Consider the following 24,823-nt stretch of genomic DNA (forward strand, 5'->3'; position numbering starts at 1 on the left):
AGAGAGGCAGAGACATAGGCAGAGGGAGAAGTAGGCTCCTCACAGGGAACCCGATGTGGGACTCGATCCTGTGGGACTCGATCCTGGGTCTCTGGGGTCACGCTCTGGGCTGAAGGCGGTGCTAAACCGCTGAGCCTCCCGGGCTGCCCAACTGTCATCTTCAATTCCTCATCAGCAATTCTGAAGTCCTAAAAGCTCTCAAGACTGAAAAAAAATTTTTTTTGTAAGTTTGGCCCAAGCTCAGTTTGGCAGTAAGACTCGCTTGAACTGACATGAGGCTATTTATAGGCTTTATTTATCCCACCACATATTACTACTCCTGTGGAAATATTAAAGTATTTGATTCCTTGGTGTCGCCTCAGACTCTGCTGGGGGTGTTGTATTACAGACAGCATAGGTAAGCTTTCTGAAATCCCTCCCACCCCCCAATTCTGAATTCCAAAGTACACTTGGCCTCAAGGTTTCAGATCAGGAATTGCTGGATCTGTCTTAGGCTCTCCTGCTGCTTAGGTTAAGGAAGGAGTCTCCCGGGGCAGTGTTGTCTATTTAGCCAGGCATGAGACAGGGGTTTTGCTTCTCTAAGCTGTACAGTGCAGTGCACAGAATTTGCAAGAAGCACAAAACACTTGTGCAGTTCTAGACATCCAGACCAAGCTGTTGTATGGTTGACCAGCTTACGAGGTAGGCTCTTACAGGGACGTAGTTTCACTTGCAGGTGTGAAAGGCCATCTAGAAAGCGCCCAGCAATGACACTGAGCCTGATCTCTGCCCTGTGGTTGTTTGTTCAGTGTGTGTCTACTGGCTGTCTGATGTGTTGTGTAAATTGCGGTAAGTGGAGGGCCACAGAGAAAAAAAAGCATCAGCCCCTGCTCCCAAGAAGCTTGCAGTCTAGCTAAAGAAGAAAGACAAAAAGAGAGTTAAACACAGTTACGGTTCCCATATGATAAATGCCTTGACAGAAGCAAGCTCTGGGTGTGTGAAAAGAGGGCCCCAGGAGACCTTTTAAAGGAGGTGAATCCTGAGCGGAGTCTGCTGGGATGACGGCAGTTCACCACATGAAGGTGGGATTGAGGGGTGCTTAGGGTCAGGGTGTGTGGGGCAGTGAGGAGGCCGCGTCTAAAGAGAGAAATCGTTTTTGCTGTGACTGGGTCAGAGGGGAGGCGAGAGATGGGGCTGGGAAGGGAGTCTGGGCTAATTATCCAGGTCCTTGTGTGTGATACTCAGGTTTGGGGCAGGTTCTTTCATGGGTTGATAGAAGCTATCGTGGGATTTGAAGCTCAGGAATGACGTGCTCAGATTTGTGTTTCCTTCTAGATGGTGGCAGAAGGGCCTGGAGGGGAAGATCAGGGAGGCAGGGAGATCACGAAATGTGCTTTCCAGAAATAGAGCCTAACCTCAGGCATGGCAGTGGGGACAGGGAAGAGGGTTAGGGTGAAAGCATGTGGGAGAGAGGATTTATAGGACTTGGTGGACGAACATGGGAAGAAAGGGAAAACCCAATGTTACCTGTTAGCTTGGGTGATGAAGGAAAGTGGGTCTGAGGCTGGCAAAGGGGAGAGCGGGATCAGGGAAGCAGGAGAGGAGGAAGGACAGGAAGCTGTGGTCAGGACGAAACCATGGGGTGATGGTAAATTTGGTAAAGAGCTGTTGGCAGCCAGCTTCCGTGCTACATTCAGGGGAGAAGAGATTCCGAGAAGACTGCCCTGTGGCTGGAAATCCCCTATGTCATACCTTAAAAGTTTCCATGCCCAGAGCAAGGAATGAAGATGTTCTAGTCCCAGCTGGACTGGGTCCTGAGGCAGAGACGTGGTGATGTGGGTCTGCAGGGTGGTTTTCCCATCACTCGAGGACAGACAGGGACAGACACCTGTCCCCAGGAGACATCCTTTTGGTCTGGCTGTTAGTAGGAACTGCCCCCACCACCCCGCTCCCCACCAAACAAAATCCTTAGCACTGATGCAGGGATGGAGCTCTGGTCCTTAGTCCTTAATTTGCCTTTGCTCGTCGTAAAGCCCATGAGATATTTATACTGAAGTCTCTACTTTGAAGATGAAGAAACTAAGACCCAAAGGGAAGAAGGAGCATGTCATATAGGAGGATAATGGTGCCACTAGGCTTCAGTATAAGTGTCCTGATACTTGCACGCATTTAGCACGTCGAGTACTTGCTGTAAGCCAGGTACTGCTCCGGGTCCCTGGGAAAGAGCATGAAGACAGAGGCCCTGCCGTCCAGGGCTTATGTTTCAGTGGACATAGCCCCCGGGAGCTGAAGAATGCTTGTAAGCTATGATATCAAATGATATTAGTACTAAGATGAAAAATATAACAAGATTATGGTTCGCAGATTGTGTGCTGTGGCTCCCCAGGGCCGTGCAAGGAATTCACTCTGGGACATTTCAAAGCTTGAAATACGGAAACACTTTGCCACCTGCCGAACCCAACTTCTCGGTCGAGGTAGTTCACTGTTTCCACATTAGATGGTGCTGCATTCCTTTTGAGGACATGGTATCTTTGCGAAGATAAGTTCTGGGTTTTGGGTGGTGGTTGTGATAAAAAAACAAGTACCATGCAAAAATTAATGTGGCACCTTTTTTTTTTTAAGGTTTTATGTATTTATTTGACAGAGAGAGAGCCCATAAATAGGCAGAGCTGCAGGCAGAGGGAGAGGGAGAAGCAGGCTCCCTGCTGATGAGGGAACCCGATGCTGGGCTCAATCCCAGGACCCTCAGATGATGACCCAAACCCGAGGCAGATGTTTAACCGACTGAGCCACCCAGGTATCTGAGTGTGGCACATTTTATGTGGTGTCCTGTAGGATTCCAAGGTTTGAGGGGGTGTGCAGTACCCAACAGGCACACACATCTCATTTAGTCGGTAATGATAGTTATTTAAAATGAAATAGAAATAGTATTTTCCCCTTCTGTGTATGTGTATTCCTTTTCAAACTGCTACTTAAGTCGGTAGGACTTATTTACTTCATGATTTATTTTGGTCCTAACTAGGTGGACAGCACTGGTGGGTATTTCCATGGGCCTAGAGGCTCTTTGACAACTGTCACTGAGACAGGAAGGATGCTGTGAACAGAGGAATTTAGAAAGCTCTTTTTTTTTTTTTAAATTTATTTATTCATAGACACAGAGAGAGAGAGGCAGAGACACAGGCAGAGGGAGAAGCAGGCTCCATGCAGGGAGCCCAATATGGGACTCGATCCCGGGTCTCCAGGATCACACCCCAGGCTGCAGGTGGTGCCAAACCGCTGCGCCACCGGGGCTGCCCTAGAAAGCTCTTGATGAAGTGAGGGGATAGACTGATGTGGGGTGATGGGGGGCTGTTTAGATAGGGTGTCAGAGCCTCTGATGTCTGAGCCGAGGCCTGAATGACGTGGAGTGAGTAATATGGAGACCTGAAGGAAGAGCGTTCCAGGCAGAGGAGCCAGCAAGAGTGAAGTCCTTGAGTTGGGAATGAGCTTGACATGCTCCAGGAAGAGCAGAAAAGGAAGTGTGGCCAGAGCAGACCGAGGTAGAGGATTGACAGGAGCGTGTAAGTGTGGAAGTCCAGAACAGCTGGAAAGCTGGTGTTGTGATCCGGTGAGAAATTCCAGGTGTATTTCTGAAGGTAGGCCTTGGCTGAATTGCTGATGAATTAGGTGTGGGTGTAAGCGGGAGAAAGAGAAGTCACAAGTGAGTCTCAGGTTTCTATCCTGAGTGGCTGATCCAGTGGCGGTGCTATTTACTGAGTTGAAGAAGCCTAAGCGGGGGGAAGCAGCATATAGGAATCTGGAGCTCAGGTGAAAGATTGGAGCATGGGGATTGGGATTAGTCAGCATGGGGTAGGTGGTTTTTAAAACTGTGAGAGCAAGTGAGATCACCTAGCTGGGAAAGAGTGTAGTGGAGAAGCGGCCTAGTGCCAGGCCTTGGCCCAGACTCATTCCTGGGGGTGGGGCATGGGGTGCATGGAGATAAAAAGGAGCCTTCAAGAACTAAGGGAAGCGTTTACAGGGGAAGAGCGTGGTGTCTATAGATCAAGTGTTGCCGAAGAGGTTGGAGTGGACTTAGCTGAAAACCGGGAACTAACTGCTGCATTTGGCAACATGAAGGTAGTCGGTATCCTTAACACACAGCAGTTGCAGTAGAATAATGGGGAGTTAGGCTCCTCATCTTTGGAAATTTGAAATTTGGAAATTGGAAATTTGTCTATTCCATTTTTTTATTCAGTTATTTATAGCAGTATGGATGGATATTTTATCTATCTATCTATCTATTTATTTTAAAGATTTTATTTATTTATTCATGAGAGACACAGAGAGAGCAAGAGGCAGAGACACAGGCAGAGGGAGAAGCAGGCTCCATGCAGGGAGCCCGATGCGGGACTCGATCCCAGGACCTGAGCCCAAGGCAGGCGCTAAACCACTGAGCCACCCAGGGATCCCCAAGGATATTTCTTTTATATTTTGAATTCTAATCCACTATTGCTTTATTTCTTTACTGAAATTGTTACCGCTGTGACCATTGGAGCCTTTTTGGTTGGCTCCTGTGTCCATATGATGTACCCCATCATTGTATTTTTATTTTGGGAGATTTTTTTTTTTTTTTAGTACTTGTTTTCTGGCGCTAGAAAATACTCCATCTTCTATATTTCCTACCCCAGTCCTAAAATAACCATATCTCAAGGAGCCCTGGTTCTTTTTATTGGAGAATGGTATTGGAAACCAAGATTGGGCATTAATGAGTGGTCCTTGCTACTGGTGTGTCCTTGCTTCTAGGCCCTGTTAGCCTATGGAGCAAGGAGATGTAAGTGTGTCTACTTAAATGTGTGTATCTCTATATTTCTCTATGTAACCGTATGTATCCATATTAAGTAAACATGAACTCATGCTGATATCTCCAACTCTAATCCATTACCACATGGATCATCCTAGCCTCTTCCCCTTGTTTATCTGGAATCTCCCATTCCAACAATGAGAAACCTGGTGCCCACAATCCACTATCCATTTTCTTTAAGTGTTAAATTCCAGGATCCCTATATAGCAGCTTCAGAATTGTTAATCCACATCCCTGTGGTAAGCAGTATTATCAGCTAGAGTATAGTGCTTGCGTACAGTTCATTTTGCCTTTAATCTTGCAGATTCCATGCATTTTCAAATTTCCTTAGGTCAGCACCTTTTTCTTCTATTCCCCCTCAGTGAGGCTGTTTCATACATTTGTAATATAGTTAGATTCTTTTGTCATTTTCTGGATTTCACTGCAGGATCCCCTGACCTCCAAAATGATTTTTTTTTAATTTATTTATTTATTTTTTTAAAAAAATTTTTATTTATTTATGATAGTTACAGAGAGAGAGGGAGGCAGAGACACAGGCAGAGGGAGAAGCAGGCTCCATGCACCGGGAGCCCGACGTGGGATTCGATCCCGGGTCTCCAGGATCGCGCCCTGGGCCAAAGGCAGGCGCCAAACCGCTGCGCCACCCAGGGATCCCTGATTTTTTTTTAAAATTTATTTGCATGCCTTGCTCTGGGCTATAAAGTTCTATGGGTTTTGAAGACTATAGATAGTGTCATGTATCCACCACTACAGCTTCTCACAGAATAGTTTCACTGCCCTAGTAAGTCCCCTGTGCTTCACTTACTTAATCCTTACCCACCCACTGGACACCTGGCAACCACTGGTCTGTTTACCACCTCTAGAGTTTTGCTTCAACCATAATGTTATATATTCGGAATCCTACAGCATGGAGCCTTTTCATAATGACTTCTTTTACTTAGCAATATGTATTGTTGCTTTCAGTTTTTAATGAGTATTAATAAAGCTGCTGTAGGGGCGCCTGGGTTAGCTGAGTCTGTTAAGCATCTGACTTTAGCTCAGGTCATGATCTCAAGTCCTGGGATCAAGCCCCACATCAGGCTCCGTGCTCAGTTGGGAACCTGCTTGTCCCTCTACCTCTCCTCCTGCTTGTGCTCTTTCTGTCTTTCTGTCTTTTTCTTTTTCTTGCAAATGAATAAATCTTTTTATAAAGAGTTATGTGCAGGTTTTTATATAGATATAAAATTTCAAATCAATAAATATCTAGGAATGTGATTGCTGGATCATATATGCTGGATCATATATGGAAGCTACTATGTTTAGCTTCGTAGGAAACTGCCAAACTGTTTGCAAAGGATCTGTACCATTTTCCATTCTTATAATCAATGAATGAGAGTTAACTTTTGCTCCACATCCTTGCCAGCAGTTGGTATTGTCGGCTTTTTGGATTTTAGCATTCTAACAGGTGTCCCAGTATGCCATTCACTAACTCAGGTATGTTGGTTCTCTAAAGCTTTAGAGTTCAGTGAGAGTAAAACAAGCAATTGGGGATTTGGTTCTTAGAAAGAATTTAGCTAACCACGGGGTTGTAGAATTCTAGAAACAACCTATTCTAGTTCTGCCTTTCTTTCTTTTTCTTTTTTCTTTTTTAAAGATTTTATTTATTTATTCACAAGAGACACAGAGAGAGGCAGAGACACAGGCAGAAGGAGAAACAGGCTCCACGCAGGGAGCCCGACGCAGGACTCAATCCTGGGACTCCAGGATCATGCCCTGGGCCAAAGGCAGGCTCTAAACCACTGAGCCACCCAGGGATCGATCCCTCCCTTCCTTCCTTCCTTCCTTCCTTCCTTCCTTCCTTCCTTCCTTCCTTCTCTTTCTTTTTTAAAGATTTTATTTATTTATTCACAAGAGACACAGAGAGAGGCAGAAACACAGGCAGAAGGAGAAACAGGCTCCACGCAGGGAGCCGGACGCAGGACTTGATCCTGGGACTCCAGGATCATGCCCTGGGCCAAAGGCAGGCTCTAAATCACTGAGCCAGGGATCCCTGGGTGGCGCAGTGGTTTGGCGCCTGCCTTTGGCCCAGGGCGCGACCCTGGAGACCCGGGATCGAATCCCACGTCAGGCTCCCGGTGCATGGAGCCTGCTTCTCCCTCTGCCTGTGTCTCTGCCTCTCTCTCTCTCTCTCTCTCTCTGTGACTATCATAAATAAATAAAAAAAAAAATTAAAAAAAAAAAATCACTGAGCCACCCAGGGATCCCTCTTTCTCTCTTCTTTCTTTCTTTCTTTCTTTCTTTCTTTCTTTCTTTCTTTCTTTCTTTCTTCTTTCTTTTCTTTTCTTTCTTTCTTTCTTTCTTTCTTTCTTTCTTTCCTTTTCTCTTTCTCTTTCTCTTTCTCTTTCTCTTTCTTTTTCAAGATTTTATTTATTCATGAGAGACACACAGAGAGAGGCAGAGACACAGGCAGAGAGAGAAGCAGGCTCCATGCAGGGAGCCCGATGTGGGACTCAATCCCAAGACCTCAGGATCACGCTCTGGACTGAAGGCAGACGCTCAACCATTGAGCCACCCAGGCATTCTTAGTTCTGCCTGTCTTATTTCTGTTGTATGCTGAAGATAATGGAAAGATGACCTGCAACATTCCAAAAGAATGTTAACAGGCTTGAGCTTAGATGTTACATATTTATATATGACACATAAGGAATCAGTGTTCATTTCAGTATTTTCTGTTGAATTGTTGAGTGATTGAACTGCTTATCATGTGCTGGCTGGTGTGCTGGATGTTGGGGGTGCAATGATGAATAAATCAGACATAGCCTTGCCCTCAGAAAGCTTAGAGTCTAACTGGGGGACAAGCATTACAATACACAGCAATTGAGACTATAATGAGAGACATACAGGGAGCTGTGGGAACACCAGTGGTAGGGCGTCTAACCTGCTCTGGGGGGAGTTAGAGAAGGCATTTTGGAAGAAGTGACCTCTGAGATGGTCTACAGCAGGGCTTGGCTAAGTACAGTCAGTCCATGGGCCAAATCCAGCTCACTGCCTGCTTTTTTATAGCCTGTGAGCTAAGAATAGTTTTTATGGTTTTAAATGTTTGAAAAGAATTAAAAGAGATTCATATTTTGTGACATGTAAAAATGTTGTAATCTTCAGATTTCAATGTCCATAAATAAAGTTTTACTGGAACACAGCCACACTCATGGCTCCTTTGACACTATGACAGTGGAGTCAAATCGCTGTGACGGAGACTCTATGGCCTGCACAGCCTCCGACATTATTGCTTTGGCCCTTTGCAGAAAAGTTTGCTGACCCCTGGCCTTGGGATGGGGAGGAGTTAGCCCTGTAAAGCAAAATGAAAAAGGAGGAAGTGAGTTTCTGATGGGATCACAGTATAGCTGCAGTAACTTTAATATACTTACTATGGCATTTAAGGGAGTGGGGAGACAGAGGCCTGTGGTGAGAGTTGCAGGTGGACACGTGGGGTGGACTGGAGGGAGACTTGACAGCTATACCAGGAGGTTTGGGTTTATTCAATGGGAAGCTTTCGAAAGGTTTTAAGTGATGGGATTAGCCTTCCTTTTTCAAAAAATCCTCCAGCCATAGTGTAGAAATTGGGTCAGAGATGGTGGGGTCAGAAGATTAATTCTGAAAGGAGGCCAGGTGATTAGTTCAGGTTTTCCAAGTCATTCCAAGGAGACGTTGGTAACGTAGGCTAGTAGGGTCACACTGGATGGGATATACTGACTTAAGAGGCATTCAGGGAACAAAATTGAAAGGCCTTGGGTGATTGGTTGGAGGTATCGAAATGAAATTATTTTCATGTATCAGATTAGCGTGTGTGTGTTTTCTGGTTTCTGTGAATGCATGGTTGAAAAATCCATGTTTAGTAATAATCTTCAGGGCAGAATTCTTTCGTGATGGCTCATGCCTCCAGTGCTCCCCGTAACGCGTGCGTTGACGCAGCCCCTTTCCGTGGCCTCTCCATGCTGTTTTCCGTGGACAAGAGATTTGGCTTTTAAGCAGCAGAGACACTATTGGCAGATTAATTTTCCTTTTCAGGTTTATCTTGGTTTTACAACTGTCCCGAAGTATGTATTTATTTGAAAGTCCTTGGTCTGCTGTTTGGTTTTTGAGGCGATTTGTTGACCATGACAAGCGCTTCCCATTCTCTAGAGCACTTAGACCCTTTCCAGCGTCAGATCTCTGACCCCTGCCTCTTTCTTTCCTCCTTGAACATGAAGTGCCACTTGGAGTAAATGGGAATGAGATCCCTATCTTATATTTCATAATATGCTGTGTGGCTTCCAAAGTGCTTTACTCACATATCAACTATTTGATCCCTGCAATAAACCTGTGAGAAGGGCAAGACAGGTCAAGTCACCAAGATGGAGAAAGGTTGGATGACTCGTCTGGCGTCAGAAGGTCAATAAATAGTAGAGCTGGTGATGGAACTTAGGTCTGCAGAATGCATAGTTTCATTCTTTTTTGCAGTGCACTCTGTCTCTAAGGAAAGGGAGTCAGATCAGCTGGGATGGTTGGGTTTTCAGAAGTAAAGACCTCTGGATGATCGCTTCTCGGCCTTTTGGCTAAGATCAAGTGTAGACCTCTGGATGAAATGCTTGTTTTTTTCTGCCCTCTCTCAGTGCTCTGGGAGCTTCACCCGCACACCACCATCAGCCTTTCCTATGCTTTCAAGCACGATGTGCACAACCAGTGATTCCCAGATAACTGGAGAAGCTGTGGTCTGTATGTTAAAGTCTTTGTAAGCATGTTTTCATTCCTTTCCCCTCCCCTTAGGTGTTTCTGACTTTGATGATTCCAGATCGGATAAGAAAGGCCTGCTTGGGGACCCTGCCAGCTCTTGGGGTCAGGATACACCAGACAGTTTGCTCCCAAGGTAATGCAGCCCTCCCTTCATTTGTACTTCTTAGGGCTGAAGTTTTCTTCAGTATAGAGCTGAGACCATTACTGTGCATGATGTAAGTTGCCCCAGGGTAGGTGGTCCAAGAAATGTTGGACACTTACTGAGCATTTGCTGTGTGTTCCAGGTACCATGCTCTTACCTGGATTATCCTTTTTTTTTTTTTTTTTTAAGATTTTATTTTTTTATTCATGATAGACACACACAGAGAGAGGCAGAGACACAGGCAGAGAGAAACAGGCTCCACGCAGTGAGCCTGATGTGGGACTCGAGCTCGATGCGGGACTTGATCCCGGGACCCCAGGACCACACCCTGGGCTGAAGGCAGGCACTAAACCACTGAGCCATCCAGGGATCCCCCAGAATTATCTTATTTTAACCTAAGAGATGGGTACCATTATCTTCTCTGGTTTATAGCTACAGAAACAGATAAAGAAGAGACTTTATATGATTTACCCAAGATCCAGAACTAACAGGTAGCCCATTTAGGATTTGAAACTGGCAGTCTAACTCTACCTTAGAAATGTAGAAGATTAGAAACATTTTTATTTCTCCCTTCCATTCTTTTAGGAGCTTCCTAATTCTGAAGATACTTCTTTTTTCTGTTTTTATTTACTCCCACCCCCCCACGTGCTATTATATTTAGTCTGTACACCAGTGCCCCCTACTGCTCATAGCTAGAATCATCTGGTCAAGACAAAAACTTGCTTGTTTGTGTCAATATTTTAATTATGCACTTAAGCAGCAAGGAACAAGCCCTGAACTTTATAGAATTTTTTTTATTTCTATTTTATTTATGATAGTCATCACAGAGAGAGAGAGAGAGAGAGAGGCAGAGACATAGGCAGAGGGAGAAGCAGGCTCCATGCACCGGGAGCCCGACGTGGGATTCGAGCCCGGGTCTCCAGGACCATGCCCTGGGCCAAAGGCAGGCGCTAAACCGCTGTGCCACCCAGGGATCCCAGCCCTGAACTTTAAATGTAACTAGATCTATGGCTCTCAGTTCACTTCAGCCTTCTTGGTAGACTTAGATACATGTTTACATAGTTGTAATTAGTATGTGCTTGATGATATACTATCAGATACTTATGTGGTCTTTATTCAGTGCCAGAAGTTGTTGCAAGTGCTTTATATATCTTAATTCATTAAGTAACCTTCAACAAAAGTTTCTTGCACTATTATTAAGATTCTGTTAGATAACTGTTGAAATTTTAAATTTTGTTTAAATTTAAATGTTGGCATTTAAATAATTTTTAATTTGACTATTAAAACTACACAAATAATAATGAAATACAAATTTTCATTGCTCTTCTTTTATTTCAGGTTACTCCTGTGGAATAGAGATATAGTAGAGTTGTCAATTCAAAGGATCTGGGTAGTTTATAGTCTCAATACATGAGGCAGTAGAGTCTGAAAAGAGTATTGTCAAATCTATTCTAATCCATACTCTGCCACCATCCAACTGGGTGGATCATTGATGATGTTTGGTCTCATTTTTCTTATTTGGAAAAGGAAGGGATTAGGTCAGAATGTGAGGGTCCCCTCTGATCTGAGATCTCTATCAGAAAAATCTCTGGACCAATGTGCTATACAATCAACAACACAGAAGTTTACTTAATTTCACAAAGAAACAGTGTTTTTTTAGTAAACACATTTGACTTTGGCCTCCGTTAGTCTTCCGTGACTCAGACACTTCTGTTTGGAAACTTCCAGCTTCATGCTCATGTATTTTGTCATGGGGGGACTCATCAGAATATAATAAATTTGTATCTGTTTGTTTTTCTAGACAGAATAAATCCAAGTCTGAAATCACCGACATGGTTCGCTCCTCCACTATCACAGTAACAGACAAGGCACATATTTTATCCATGCAGAAGTTCGGGCTACGAGATACAATCGTGAAATCACGTCTAGTGCAGGAAGAAGAGGATTATACGTATATCCAGAACTTCAGGTAGCTAACTGGGCAGACTGTTTTCAAAGCAAAATGATTGTTCAGCTCTCTGAAATATAAGCACTCCCCCTGCATACCCTGGATTTGGAAGCAAATCCTTCTATAGAATCTCTCCTGTCATTCTCTAAATGATCCTTTCATTTCACTTCTTCATGAGCAGCCATTTATTCTGTGCGTTTGCAGGCCAGGCACAGGGGTAGGCATGATATAGTGGGAGTCATACAACTTGCAAATAGTTACAGCAACATCTGAAGAGATATATGGGACAGGAGAAGGAATGATATCCTGGAATTTGTGTATCTCTTAGTCATTCTGGGCCTCTGAAGAAAGTCATTTAAACTGAAGCTAGTGCAATGAAGTTAGTGTTTGGTAATCTTTCCAGACAAGATTACTGGAAGTTAAATGAATAGATGTTACAGGATTCTTCTAGAATCCTTTAATTTTTAAATTATTTTTTAATTATTTAATTAATTTTTTAATTAAAAAATATTTTTTTAAAATTTTTATTTATTTATGATAGTCACAGAGAGAGAGAGAGATAGAGAGGCAGAGACATAGGCAGAGGGAGAAGCAGGCTCCATGCACCGGGAGCCTGATGTGGGATTTGATCCCGGGTCTCCAGGATCGCACCCTGGGCCAAAGGCAGGCGCCAAACCGCTGCGCCACCCAGGGATCCCTAAAAAATATTTTTTTAAGAGTTTATTTGACACAGAGAGAGTGAGAACAAGCAGGGAGAGCTGCAGGCAGAGGGAGAGAGAGAGAGAGAGAGAGAAGCAGGATCCCCGCTCCCTGGGATCCTGACCTGAGCCAAAGACAGACGCTTAACTGACTGAGCCACCCTGGGACCCCCAGCTAGGTCTTTTTAAATCAGTGACAAAAAATGACATTGCTTTCAGGTATATAAATAGTCAGTTATGGTGAACACTGCTTTTGCTTTGCTTCCAAAGATAATTACTAAGGTACTTCCTATATTTTTCTTTCATTTCCCTAGCACACACAGGGTAAGGAATCATTTTTGGGTGATGGCTCTGTAATGGCTGTCAAAGCTAAGTGGGAATGTTCACAGTAGGCATATGGTGTCTGAAGTTATCACAAAAGCAACAGATATCATGGCAGACTGCAAGTCACCCTTTGGTGCCACAGTCCTCAGTTGAGGCCAGGTGTGACATTTCTTACGTCTTAAAATTCTGCTGCAGGGAGACCGAAACTGGGCAAAGTCGGCACAGGATGCTTTCTTTCCCCTGTCATCCCTGTAGTCCTCCCAAGTGACTGATCAATTCTCTTTGTTGACAGGTTTTTTGTGGGAACATACAATGTGAACGGCCAGTCCCCCAAAGAAGGCCTCCAGCCCTGGCTAAGCCATGGCATCCAGGCCCCAGATGTGTACTGCGTGGGGTGAGTGCTTCTCTCTTCGGTTGCCTCTGCATCTCAGGAAAGTATAGCTGGCGTGGGAAGGATAGGGACATGAATGTATCACTGAGTCTTCACAGCAGGTGAAGGAAGCGAAAACTGAGCATGTGCTTAATAACAGCTGCTTCTCTGTTTGATGCTCTTCCTCATAGTAAACAAATTTCTGGCATGATTAAAGTGATGTGCCTGGCATTTAAATGCTATTATTTCATTTTTAGTGCAACCTTCTGTTAAAATCACTACACCTTGAACTGACTTTTATCACTTAGACATTCAACACTTTGTTGTGTCACAAAGCAAAAATATTTTTGCCAGGGAAGGAAGGCTAGCTTTATTTTATTTTTTTAAATTTACGTAATTGATCTTAAAAGTTATTTATTTATTTAATTTAAAACTATTTATTTTATTTTTTTTAGAGAGAGAGGGAGAGAACATGCACATGCATGAGCAAGGAGGGGCAAAGGGAGAGGGAGAGAGAGGACACAAGCAGGCTCCGTGCCCAACATGGAGCCTGACTCGGGGCTTGATCTCAGGATCGCGACCTGAGCCGAAAACAAAAAGTCGTACATTTAATCGACTGAGCCACCTAGGTGCCCCAGGAAGGCTAGATTTAAAAAATAAGTGGTAGGGGCAGCCTGGGTGGCTCAGCGGTTTAGCGCCACCTTCAGCCTGGGGCCTGATCCTGGAGACCCGGGGTTGAGGTCGGGCTCCCTGCTTGGAGCCTGCTTCTCCCTCTGCCTGTGTCTCTGCCTCTCTCTCTGTCTCTCTGTGCCTCTCATGAATAAGTAAATAAAATCTTTTTAAAAAAATTAAAAATAAAGAAAAAAATAAAAAATAAGTGGCGCCTGGGTGGCTCAGTGGTTGAGCGTCTGCCTTTGGCTCAGGGGGTGATCCTGGAGTCCCAGGATCAAGTCCTGCATCAGGCTCCCTGCATGGAGCCGGCTTTTCCGTCTACCTGTGTCTCTGACTTTCTCTCTCTCTCTCTCTGTCTCTCAGGAATAAATAAATAACATCTTTATTTATTTATTTATTTATTTATTTATTTATTTATTTATTTATTTAAATTTTTTATTTATTCATGATAGGCACACAGTGAGAGAGAGAGAGGCAGAGACATAGGCAGAGGGAGAAGCAGGCTCCATGCACCGGGAGCCTGACGTGGGATTCGATCCCGGATCTCCGGGATCGTGCCCTGGGCCAAAGGCAGGCGCCAAACCACTGTGCCGCCCAGGGATCCCAAATAACATCTTTAAAAAAAACAAAACTGACCAGTGGGGCTTTTCTTATTTTTTATTTTATTTATTTTTTAAAAAGATGTTATTTATTCCTCAACCACTGAGACACCCAGGCGTTCCTGTTTTTTTTCTTCCATGCATGTTATCTTCCTACCACTGTGCTGGGCACTATGGGGAGGAGGCAGCCAAGAAGCCTGTGTGGCAAAGTGGGAAGGGCCTAGAAATCTGGAATTTATATAGACCTAGGCTTGGTGCCCGGTTTGCCATTTGGTCCTTGTGTGAAATAGCGGTCCTGGGTGTAAAATGGAGACACTTGTAACTGGTTCGCAGGCTGGTTATGGAGAGGAAGTGGGGGCGGCTCAGGAGAGCGCTGGTAGTTCCTTAGCATTTAGTCGCTCGGTTCCACGTTTTTATTTTTCTGAGTGCCCTGCAGTTTCGCTGGGAAGCTAGACTTGTACACGCACCCAACCCAACCCGAGGACATGGTCTGCACATTACTTTTCTCTACTTTCTGACTGCTTGCTGCTTATTACAGGTTCCAGGAGCTCGATCTGAGCAAAGAAGCCTTTTTCTTCCATGATACCCCCAAGGAGGAAGAGTGGTTTAAAGCTGTATCAGAAGGTCTTCATCCAGACGCCAAGTATGCAAAGGTAAGAGCGCGTTCAGTGACCCTTAATTTTATGCTGCCACACAGGGAAATTCTAAGACCCATGACCTTTATCAGAAGCCAGTTCTAATTATTTCAATTTCAAGTCCTCCAGAAGAGGTGCCTCTGGATCAGAAAGATGCAGGTCTGGGCCCTGGTGGGCTGTTGGGATTATCACGTTGCACGTGTGCGTGGTGAGCTGCACAGGTGACTACCCTGTGTCCTACTGTGGAGAAGGAAACACACTGGCATCCTCAGCCAGCTTCAAGACCACTTTTCCTCTGGGGTGTTTATTCCTGTTTTGGATTTCTATTTAATGCCGTGACCAGAACGTTATGGCTCTGTTGTCTAGGTGAAGCTTATCCGACTGGTGGGGATTATGCTGCTGTTGTATGTCAAACAGGAGCATGCAGCGCACATCTCCGAGGTGGAAGCTGAGACCGTGGGGACAGGAATCATGGGGAGGATGGTGAGTTTCTGGTCGGTATGCTTGATCCCTACAGTTTTGACCCTGCCTCTCAGGATACCGTTATTGCGTGGGTCCCAGAGTGAGGGTGCTGGTGTGACATGGTGAATGGTGCCCTCAAGCAAGGCCAGATTGAGCGGACCACTTAGAAGTCGTGTTTTAGTGAGCTGTTGGCTGACATAGCACATATCCCTGTGTCCACTCCACACCAGAGCCTCTAGTTGATCTGCCCATTTCACCCGTGAAATCAGTTGCAGAAACTGTTGGGAAACCAAGATAAAGAAAGAACGCTGACAATAATAGGTTTGTAATTTCCTCTTCTTGAGGCTCCTAAAGTCCTGCTTTTGGGTCTGACTGCAAGAGCTTAGCTTCCTGTGCAAAAGGGCAAGCATGTGGTTTGCCTGTGATTTAGGGAAAAGTGGACTCGGCTTCGCCACTGACTGGCTAGTCACTCTGCTTTGGATTTGTTTTCTTACCTGTTAAAATACAGACAGTAGGGGCGCCTGGCTGGCTCAGTCCGGTAAGCAGTTGAGTGTCCCACTCTTGATTTCGGCTCAGGTCACGATCTCAGGGAGGTGAGATCCAGCCCTGCGTCGGGCTCCACGCTCAGTGGGGAATCTGCTAGAACTTGTCTCTCTCCCTCTCCCTCTAAAAAAAAAAAAAAATTAAAAAATAAAATAAAATACAGACAATAACACTGCCTCACTTAGCAGTCAGGATTATTTTGAAGAGAAAACATGTTGAAAGTGTGCGGATTTAAATGACTGATGCATTGAAGCGGTGAATTGGATGCTCTTGGGCTCTTTTCTGTAGGGTAACAAAGGAGGAGTGGCCATCAGGTTCCAGTTCCACAACACCAGCATCTGCGTTGTGAACTCTCACTTGGCAGCCCACACGGAGGAGTATGAGAGGAGGAACCAGGACTATAAAGACATTTGTTCTCGAATGCAGTTTTGTCAGGTTGACCCAAGCCTTCCCCCTCTCACCATCAGCAAGCACGAGTGAGTCTGGGCCTGGAGCCCGAGCAGTTGGCTGTTCTTGCCATGCAGATTGGGGCCTCTCTGCTTTGTCAGGGAGGCGACTGGAAGAGGCCTCCTGCTGCCGGAGTGGGAACTCTAGCCCACCCTCGCTTACATGCCGATAGGACGTCCTGTGGAAACGTTCCATTTCCTAACTTAACCATCGGGCAGCCCTCTAGAGTCTCTCTCACACATCATTTGCCTTCAGAAAACGTATAAGATTTATTTTTAATGTGGGCCCACCTTGATAAAACATCACAAGGAAAGCAACCAAAGAGCGAGCTTCTCAAATCCATGCTTTAGAACTATGTTTTAGGATATTACATGTCTGTTCTTTCCAGAAACATATATCACTGAGGTCCGGACAGAGTAGTCTCCCCTCACTTAGTCTTTTGTACCTCTTTTTTTTTTTTTTTTTTTAATTTATTTATGATAGTCATACAGAGAGAGAGAGGCAGAGACACAGGCAGAGGGAGAAGCAGGCTCCATGCACCGGGAGCCTGACGTGGGATTCGATCCCGGGTCTCCAGGATCGCGCCCTGGGCCAAAGGCAGGCGCCAAACCGCTGCGCCACCCAGGGATCCCAGTCTTTTGTACCTCTTGATTCAGCATCACAAAGCCGGAATTACAGCTGCTTGGAGCATCTTGTGCTAATCTCTGTTTTCTTTGTTTCGTTTATCTCTAAAACGTTCAGTATGTCTCAATTCAAGGCATATTAGAATTTCAAACTTCACGGTAACACTTGAAGCTTGTGCCACCTCTTTTAGAAAAAGGAAGAAGCCCCTGAGGCCATGGTGTCTGCCAGGGAGTACACAGATGCAAGCCCTCATCCCGCCTGCTGCGGTGGTGGAACTGTCTTGAGCTCGCTGGTGCTCTGGAAGCTGACAGGATGGCTTTCCTTCTCCAGGGAACTTAGCAGGGAGTGTGTCCTCCGTTCTGCTGAACCTCCAGCATCCTAGTTGGGGAGGTTGCCGCTTGCACGTCAGCTTGTCCGCTTTTAGCTTGTGGATGCATTTATGTTGGTGTGTGTGTACTGCTGTGCGGGTTCTCTAAAGACCTGGCTGCTGGCTTCAGACAGAGCAGTACTGGAGTCTGTGGGCTGTGCGCTGTCATCTGGGAATGCTCAGTAGCCCTTCTCTGAAAGCAGCAGGTGTGATAAAACACCCGTCACTCTCTGCAAAAAAGAGCCAACCGATGATACAGTGGGGGTGAGGCCCAGTCCACTGTACAGGTTGAGCTTTGTTTCGGAGGAACTCAGCTCGGAAACAAAGGCTGAGAGTGTGTTCTGTGGACTGTCATGTGCATGGAGGCGACATCATGGCATCATCTGGTTTGGGGCCCCCAAGCGATTGACATTATTCCCGATACTTAATCTTTTGTGCCTCTTCCCATGAACGAGGTAAATGGTTGTCTTGCTTTTAGATCTTATTAGACTATCTTTCCAACCACACAAGAGTAAAACAGTCCAGGACAACTCAAGGCTGTTTCTGATGAACCTGGAGCAGAAGGTCACTGAGTAAGCAGCATGTTGGCCGTGACGTGCAATGGGGCGGCCTGAGAAAAGATGTCCCGAACAGCAGAGTCACTTCCCTCTCAGCTCCCGAGAAGCTGAGCCTTGGGGGGCTTCTGTCAGATGAGCGCTGGCGAGGGTGGGTGGAGTGCCTCCTGAACCTGTGACCTCTGTGCTCTCTCCTCACAGTGTGATCTTGTGGCTGGGGGACCTCAACTACAGGATAGAAGAACTGGATGTGGAGACAGTGAAAAAGCTCATCGAGGAGAAGGCCTTTCAGACCCTGTATGCATACGACCAGGTACAGATGGCCGCCTGTGCGTTTGAAGGCAGCTGTCCCCGCACTGTGAGGGCACAGGAAGGCCTGGGGTCCCAGCCTCTTCCTCCTCGGCTGGGTGGGTTTCCCCGAGGAGCGGATGGCCGCCGTTCCTCCTCTCAGCTGCCTTCCCTCGTCCACGGCTGTCCCCCCGCCACCACTGGCTCTTCCCTCGAGGTGCCTCATACCCCTGGGGGACAAGAGCATGCGTGTTCTCTGTCTCAGTCTCTCTCTCTCTCACTCCTTATCCCCAGTGCTCATTCATTCATTCATTTCATCCAAGTTGGAGCTGAAAGGGTATGAAGCTTCTCATAAAGGCACTTGGTGTGTTTAAGATGCCTTGCTCCTTGTTTTCTGAGTGAGCCTGCCTCGCCCCCTCCTGCTCTCACCTTAAAGTCCCTTTTCTTTTTACCCTGTAGCCCCCTTCTTATTGTCATCAGTCTGAATGATCCTGCTAACCTTTTTATCCCGCAGTGCACATCAATCAAAGGGGGAAAAAAAATCTCCACTTTCTTATGTCTTTCCTTATGGAATAATCTCTTTTTGTGGCTCATTTTTCTCCCTAGTTCCTTCCCTTGGTAAATTACCTTTTTTTTTTTCTCTTTGATCCCCATTTCAGGATTAAGCCAGGCTGCTCTCTATCCATCTGTTTATTGCATCTGTATTCCAGAGTAAGGCGACCTAACTCCCCTTCCCTGTCATACCCACCTCCTCTTGCCTTCTTTTCTGCTCTGTCTTCAAGTAACAGTAGAGGTTTCGTGTGTTCTCTACTTCTCAGATGCTTTTAAGGTCTACGTATACCAATTTAAGAATCATCCTACAGTAACATCTACATTTTTATTATTTCTGTGGCTTTTTCCTTAATAGTCTTTTTTTTCTTTAGGAATTCATATTTTGGGGAATTTGGCAACTATTGTGCCCTGAGTGGCTGCTCCCTGTCTCCAGGGTTAGCTGACAGTTCTTCATCAGTCCACGCAGGGCAAAGCTTGGTCCCCAGGGAGGAGGCAGGAACACCTGTGGTTGTTCATCTCGCCGCAAGTGTGATCTTAAAGGAACTCCTCAAATGAATGCAGTGGGAAGAATCCTGGCTATTCTCAGAATGTGCCAGGCACCGTTCTAAGTTGACAGTTCTTCTCAGCAGTCTTGAGAGACAGATTCTGTTACAAATACAGTATTTGCCAGTGGGGGAAATCAAGGCACAGAACTTCCCATGGTTCAAATAACTTATTTGACAAACTCCTTATCTATCTATCTATCTATCTATCTATCTATCTATCTATCATCTATTTATTTTTGACAAACTCCTTTAGAAAAGTTGTTGAGGGATGACCGGGTGGCTCAGTGGGCAAGCATCTATCTGCCTTCGGCTCAGGTCGTGATCCCGGGGTCCTGGGATCGAGTCTCGCATCCAGCTCCTTGCAGGCAGCCTGCTTCTCCTTCTGCCTGTGTCTCTGCCTCTCATGAATGAATAAATAAAATCTTGTAAAAAAAATTGTTTAATTCATACTCATTTGGGTATACTTCTAGTATTTACTTTTATATACACGGAAATTCCCCTTGGCTTTTTGGACTGTATCTTTCCAGACCTTCTTCTGTGTAGTTCTCTCTCTGTACAATGAGAACAACTGTGTTACACAGATGAAATATCTGATACTTGGAAGGGAAAAGTCTATGCCTTTCGGTTCGTGACCCTCTGAGGAACATCTCAGTAGGTTGGTACTCAGGCCCCCTGGATGTAGGTAGGCCCTCATAAAAGCCCCGAAAACTGTACAACAGGCCAAGGGATGGTCAACTTGCTCCCCTTCCTAGGATTTAGTTCTTAAGATCTTGCAGGATAGCTTTCTCATGGGCCTTTCTTTTTGGCTTAGGGTTCAGATTCCAGATTGATTTCCTTTCCTCTGCTAATTCCAGGATTGACTTTTTTATTCTGAAGTGAGTTTTTCCCCCTCTTCCATCCTTTTGTATAGCTGAAAACTCAGGTGGCTGCCAAGGCGGTGTTCGAAGGCTTCACCGAAGGCGAGCTCACGTTCCAGCCAACCTATAAGTATGATACTGGCTCCGATGACTGGGATACCAGGTAGGTAGGCGATTGCTTCAGGGAGCTGAGCAAATGGAAACCCTGACATTTAGGGAAGCACTCGTCCCCATGGGCCTAAAGAAGGAGATACAATTCCTGTGACTTCCCGTGTTTTGCACTCTGGTCAAACATTTCCCGTCAGTATCTGCTCATTGATCAGCTCTGCCTTCCTACGTGGTCTCTTTTTTTTATTGCCTTAGCCTTTGTTCTATAATAATTTACTTTTCAGCTATGCTTAGGGTGATAGGATGATTCCAACCCGCTTAGCTTGTACTCGGTCATCGCGTAGGAGTTTATCACTTTCATTAATGCTTGTGGTAGGCCTCACGTTATTTCATATACTTTACTTCTGTTACCTCACTAAATCTCAGCAGCCAGCTGAAGGAGGTATGATTTATTTATTTTTTTTTAATTTATTTTTGGAGGTATGATTTATTATCCTCAGTTTTTAGATCGGGGAACTAAGGCACACAAAAATTAAAGAGCCTTCCAAGGGGTACCTGGCTGGCTCAGTAGGTGGACCATGCAACTCTTGACCTTGGGGGTCGTGAGTTCCAAGCACCACATTGAGGGTATAGATTATTTAAAAATAAAAAATCTTAAAAAAAAAATCAAATTAAAAAAATAAGATAAAGAGCCTCCCAAACAGGCTAGTATAAAACCAAGCTTATAACTGAAGCAGTAGGAATTCAGAGCCTGTTTCAAGCACCATCTTTTAAGGACTGCAGAGTACTTACTCCCAGATTGCCTTTTTCGTCTCATCCCCATAGGAGGGTAAAGAGCAGAGAGTCATTCTGAATGGTGTTTGGCTTGGGGCCCATGCAGCTGTTTTGGGTGATACCCACAGAGCACATGCTATCCCCTGGTGGGCCCAAATTGCTGTGCTTTCTCAGATCCCTGGGGCTGCATAGACTTGAAGGCCCTGCCCTGTCATTCTCCAGCTGAGCCAGGGTGCTGGCCAGGCAGGGGGCTCTGCTATGCCTGTGCAGGCCCCCAGTGTGGACTTTGCATTTCAGCGAGAAGTGTCGTGCTCCTGCCTGGTGTGACCGGGTCCTCTGGAAAGGGAAGAACATCACTCAGCTGAGTTACCAGAGCCACATGGCCCTGAAGACCAGTGACCACAAGCCTGTCAGCTCAGTGTTTGACATCGGGGTAGGTGTGCAGCTGATACCCATCAGGAGCACTCTATGGAGAAAGGGTTCTCATAACCAAGACCACTCTTGTCATTCTTAGCTCCTCCTTCTGACCTGAATATGAGAAAGCTTTTAAAAATTGTTTTTTTTTAAAGATTTTATTATTTATTCATGAAACACAGAGAGAGAGAAAGAGAGGCAGAGACAGAGGCAGAGGGAGAAGCAGGCTCCATGCAGGGAGCCCGACGTGGGACTCAATCCTGGGTCTCCAGGATCAGGCCCTGGGCCGAAGGCAGCGCTAAACCGCTGAGCCATCCGGGCTGCCCTAAAAATTGTTTTTAGGGACACCTGGGTGGCTCAGCGGTTGAGTGTCTGCCTTCCACTCAGGGTGTGATCTCGGGGTCCTAGGGTCAAGTCCCACATCAGGCTCCCTGCAGGGAGCCTGCTTCTCCCTCTGCCTCTGTCTCTGCCTCTATGTCTGTCATGAATAAATAAATAAAATCTTAAAAAAAATTGTTTTTAGGTGGGGCGCCTGAGTGGCTCAGTTGGTTAAATGTCTGCTTTGGCTCAGGTCATGGTCCCAGGGTCCTGGATTGGGCCCTGCATTTGCTGTCCGCTTAGTGGGGAGCCTGCCTCTTCCACTCCTGTCTGCTGCTCCGGCTGCCTGTGCTCTCTCTCTCTTTCTGTCAAATCAGTCTTTAAAAAAAATTGTTTTTAGGGGCACTCAGCTGGCTCAGTCCGTAGAGCATGTGACCCGATCTTAAGGTTGTGAGTTCGAGCCCCACATTGGGCATGGAGGTTTCTTGATAACAAAACAAAAAAGTCGTTTTAACTTAAATTTAATTCATAATTATTTTGGTGTACTTCTATGATATATTTCTGTGTCCTTGGAAGTTCCCCTTTGCTTTTTGGACTGTAACTTTCCAAAACTTTTCCACAACTTTTTCTTTGCATTTACAAACATGTCCGTATTCTGTATACAACGTAGAAGATGTTTTCCCTTTTTGTAAAAGATCATGTTATGCATAGTGTTCTGAGAGAACATCTTTTGTTTCCCCCTACTGACTATGTCTTAGGAGATCTTTCCTGTCAGTAAAGATAGAGCTCCCTCCTCTTCCTCCTTCTACCAAATCCATATGAGCTTATTTCCCACACCCTGGCTGATGTTGGATTTTATTAGTCTTAAATTTCTGCCAACCCAATGAGCCAAAAGAAAGAGATCTTGCATTATTTTGGATAACATTTCTCTGCTTGCTAGCGAAGTTAAACATCTTTTTATTATCTCTTCCCCTGTGACTTCTGCTTCTTTATGTTATCTATTCTCGAGGGTTCAGGTAGAGAGGCATATCAGAATCCGTGAAGCTGTGGGTAGCTTGACAAAAGCCTGATGTATGTTACAGAGTTTTATTACTTGAAAGTGACAAAAATTGTGTTTATAATTCACAACACATAAGGGAAAGCCTGACAAAAATCTTGGCCAGTGGAGCACAGGTTACAAAACCTCGAGAAATGCCACTTTCAATCAAACCCTAGAGAAGTTTCTCGCTGCAGGCCCGTTGATAGCAGCAAACAAAGTAGATCTCGTCACTGAGCATCATTCTGCCCTAGGTCTGCGATCTGCCACACCTGCCAGCCAGGCTTCCACTCCTGCGTCTTCTCTCTGCAGTTAACCTCATCACAAACTCTGCTTCTGGAGACCCTTCTGGGTCTGTTGTGAACTGGGTTCTTTGTTGACCAATTAAATCCATCTAGTCTTCATTTTCCGTGTTGCCATCAGCTGCTCTTGCCCCGTGCTGTGCATGTCCTCTTTCCTGAAAAGGAGGAAATGGGCAGAAGGCACTCAGGCTCTGCTATTTCCCTGCCAGGTGAAGGTGGTCAACGAAGAACGTTACCGGAAGACTCTGGAAGAGATTGTTCGCTCCCTGGACAAGATGGAAAATGCCAACATTCCTTCTGTGTCCCTTTCTAAGCGAGAGGTAGGAAGGACATGTTAAGGATATCAGCAACAGGCTCTTCTATTTGTAGAACTCAGATCTCATCTGCGAGGCCTCAGAAACCCAGGAGCCACCTGTCTGACCCCTGGACTCCAGGCTTCTTGACAGGCAGCCGCCTCTAGTTACAATGAGGCTGCTGTGTTAGCTGACAGGAGGGGGCTGGTTTGGATTCTGTTCTTCTGATCGTCTGAATCAGAAGCCTTTAACCTGTATGACTCATAGGTTTTACCCACACGTGGGCCATTCATGATTTAAATGATGGCACAGATGAGCCAAAAAGTGCTTTGTTTGATTTTAGTGTAGCTGGTATGTATTGTCGCAGGGGTTTGTCTTCCTACGGATGTTTTGCTTTGACCAAGATTAAGTTGAGTTAGAATTTTGTGGGTACACAGGTGTTGGTGGGAGGGAAGGTGGTGTAGAAAAGGGATGGGTCACAGGTCGGGGAAGTCTAGTTAAGGCTGACTAGATTTTTTATGGAAGAGCTACAGCGTGGAGCACTTAGAACGGACAGTTCCAAGAAGTCAGAATGGAGATTTCTGGTGAGGGTATTGTTTAATGCCCTAATGTGCTCCATCTTCATGTTTGGGGCTGGAATTTGTAAAGGGTATTTTGGAAGTGGTCTTTGTGTATAGAAGACAGAAAGTTCGAACTTGAATCCTTCAGGAAATTTATTTATATAACAATGTAAGCTTTTGGATTTCTGGGTTAAACACAGACCACTGGTCTTTAGTGGAGCTGTGGCCTCCCAGGTAAATACGTAAAGCAGAATCATGATTTGAAAGAGATGGTCCTTGATTTTCTTTCTGGAAAGGGCAAAGATTGCCCAGTTGGGGTGGCTGAGCGGGTTGCCGAGTAAGAGGGCACTGGTCTGACTGGTCCCGGGCTTGTTCCCAGTTCTGTTTTCAGAATGTGAAGTACATGCAGTTGCAAGTACAGTCCTTTACTATCCATAATGGACAAGTACCCTGTCAGTTTGAATTCATCAACAAGCCTGATGAAGCGTCTTACTGTAAGAAGTGGCTGAATGCCAACCCCAGCAGAGGTTTCCTCCTGCCAGGTGAGGCCTCTGTTTCCAGGTCCCTGGTTGCTGGTTTGGGGAACGCTCTACCCTGACTGCTTGTTTTCCTAAAAGTAAGCTTTTTTGTTTGACTGTTTGTTGTCTGATTGAAACTTCTAAAAGTCCTCTGGACCAACCGTCCGCAACTAAGATATAACAGGAAAGGGTACGAGTTCAGCTTGAAAAGCTTTCTCAGCCATGTATATGTTCCATAATTTCACAGAAAGAGAAGACGGAAGACCACTGGGAAGCAGGTGCTGCTCTTGAAGGACCCATTTTCA

At 45.5% G+C, this 24,823-nt stretch overlaps 1 protein-coding gene across 1 annotated transcript in view; it reads left to right on the plus strand.

The window, feature by feature from the left end:
* INPP5B (inositol polyphosphate-5-phosphatase B) overlaps nucleotides 1-24,823 on the plus strand; it is a 51,176-nt gene that overhangs the window by 20,012 nt on the left and 6,341 nt on the right. The window contains 11 exon segments of the mRNA XM_077844692.1: nucleotides 9,602-9,701; nucleotides 11,512-11,679; nucleotides 12,973-13,074; nucleotides 14,860-14,974; nucleotides 15,323-15,439; nucleotides 16,250-16,437; nucleotides 18,155-18,266; nucleotides 20,249-20,358; nucleotides 21,375-21,510; nucleotides 23,357-23,467; nucleotides 24,380-24,542. Coding sequence (XP_077700818.1) covers nucleotides 9,602-9,701; nucleotides 11,512-11,679; nucleotides 12,973-13,074; nucleotides 14,860-14,974; nucleotides 15,323-15,439; nucleotides 16,250-16,437; nucleotides 18,155-18,266; nucleotides 20,249-20,358; nucleotides 21,375-21,510; nucleotides 23,357-23,467; nucleotides 24,380-24,542 — 1,422 coding nt within the window.

This window comes from Canis aureus, chromosome 13 (assembly GCF_053574225.1).
Source record: "Canis aureus isolate CA01 chromosome 13, VMU_Caureus_v.1.0, whole genome shotgun sequence".
NCBI classification, from domain to species: domain Eukaryota; kingdom Metazoa; phylum Chordata; class Mammalia; order Carnivora; family Canidae; genus Canis; species Canis aureus.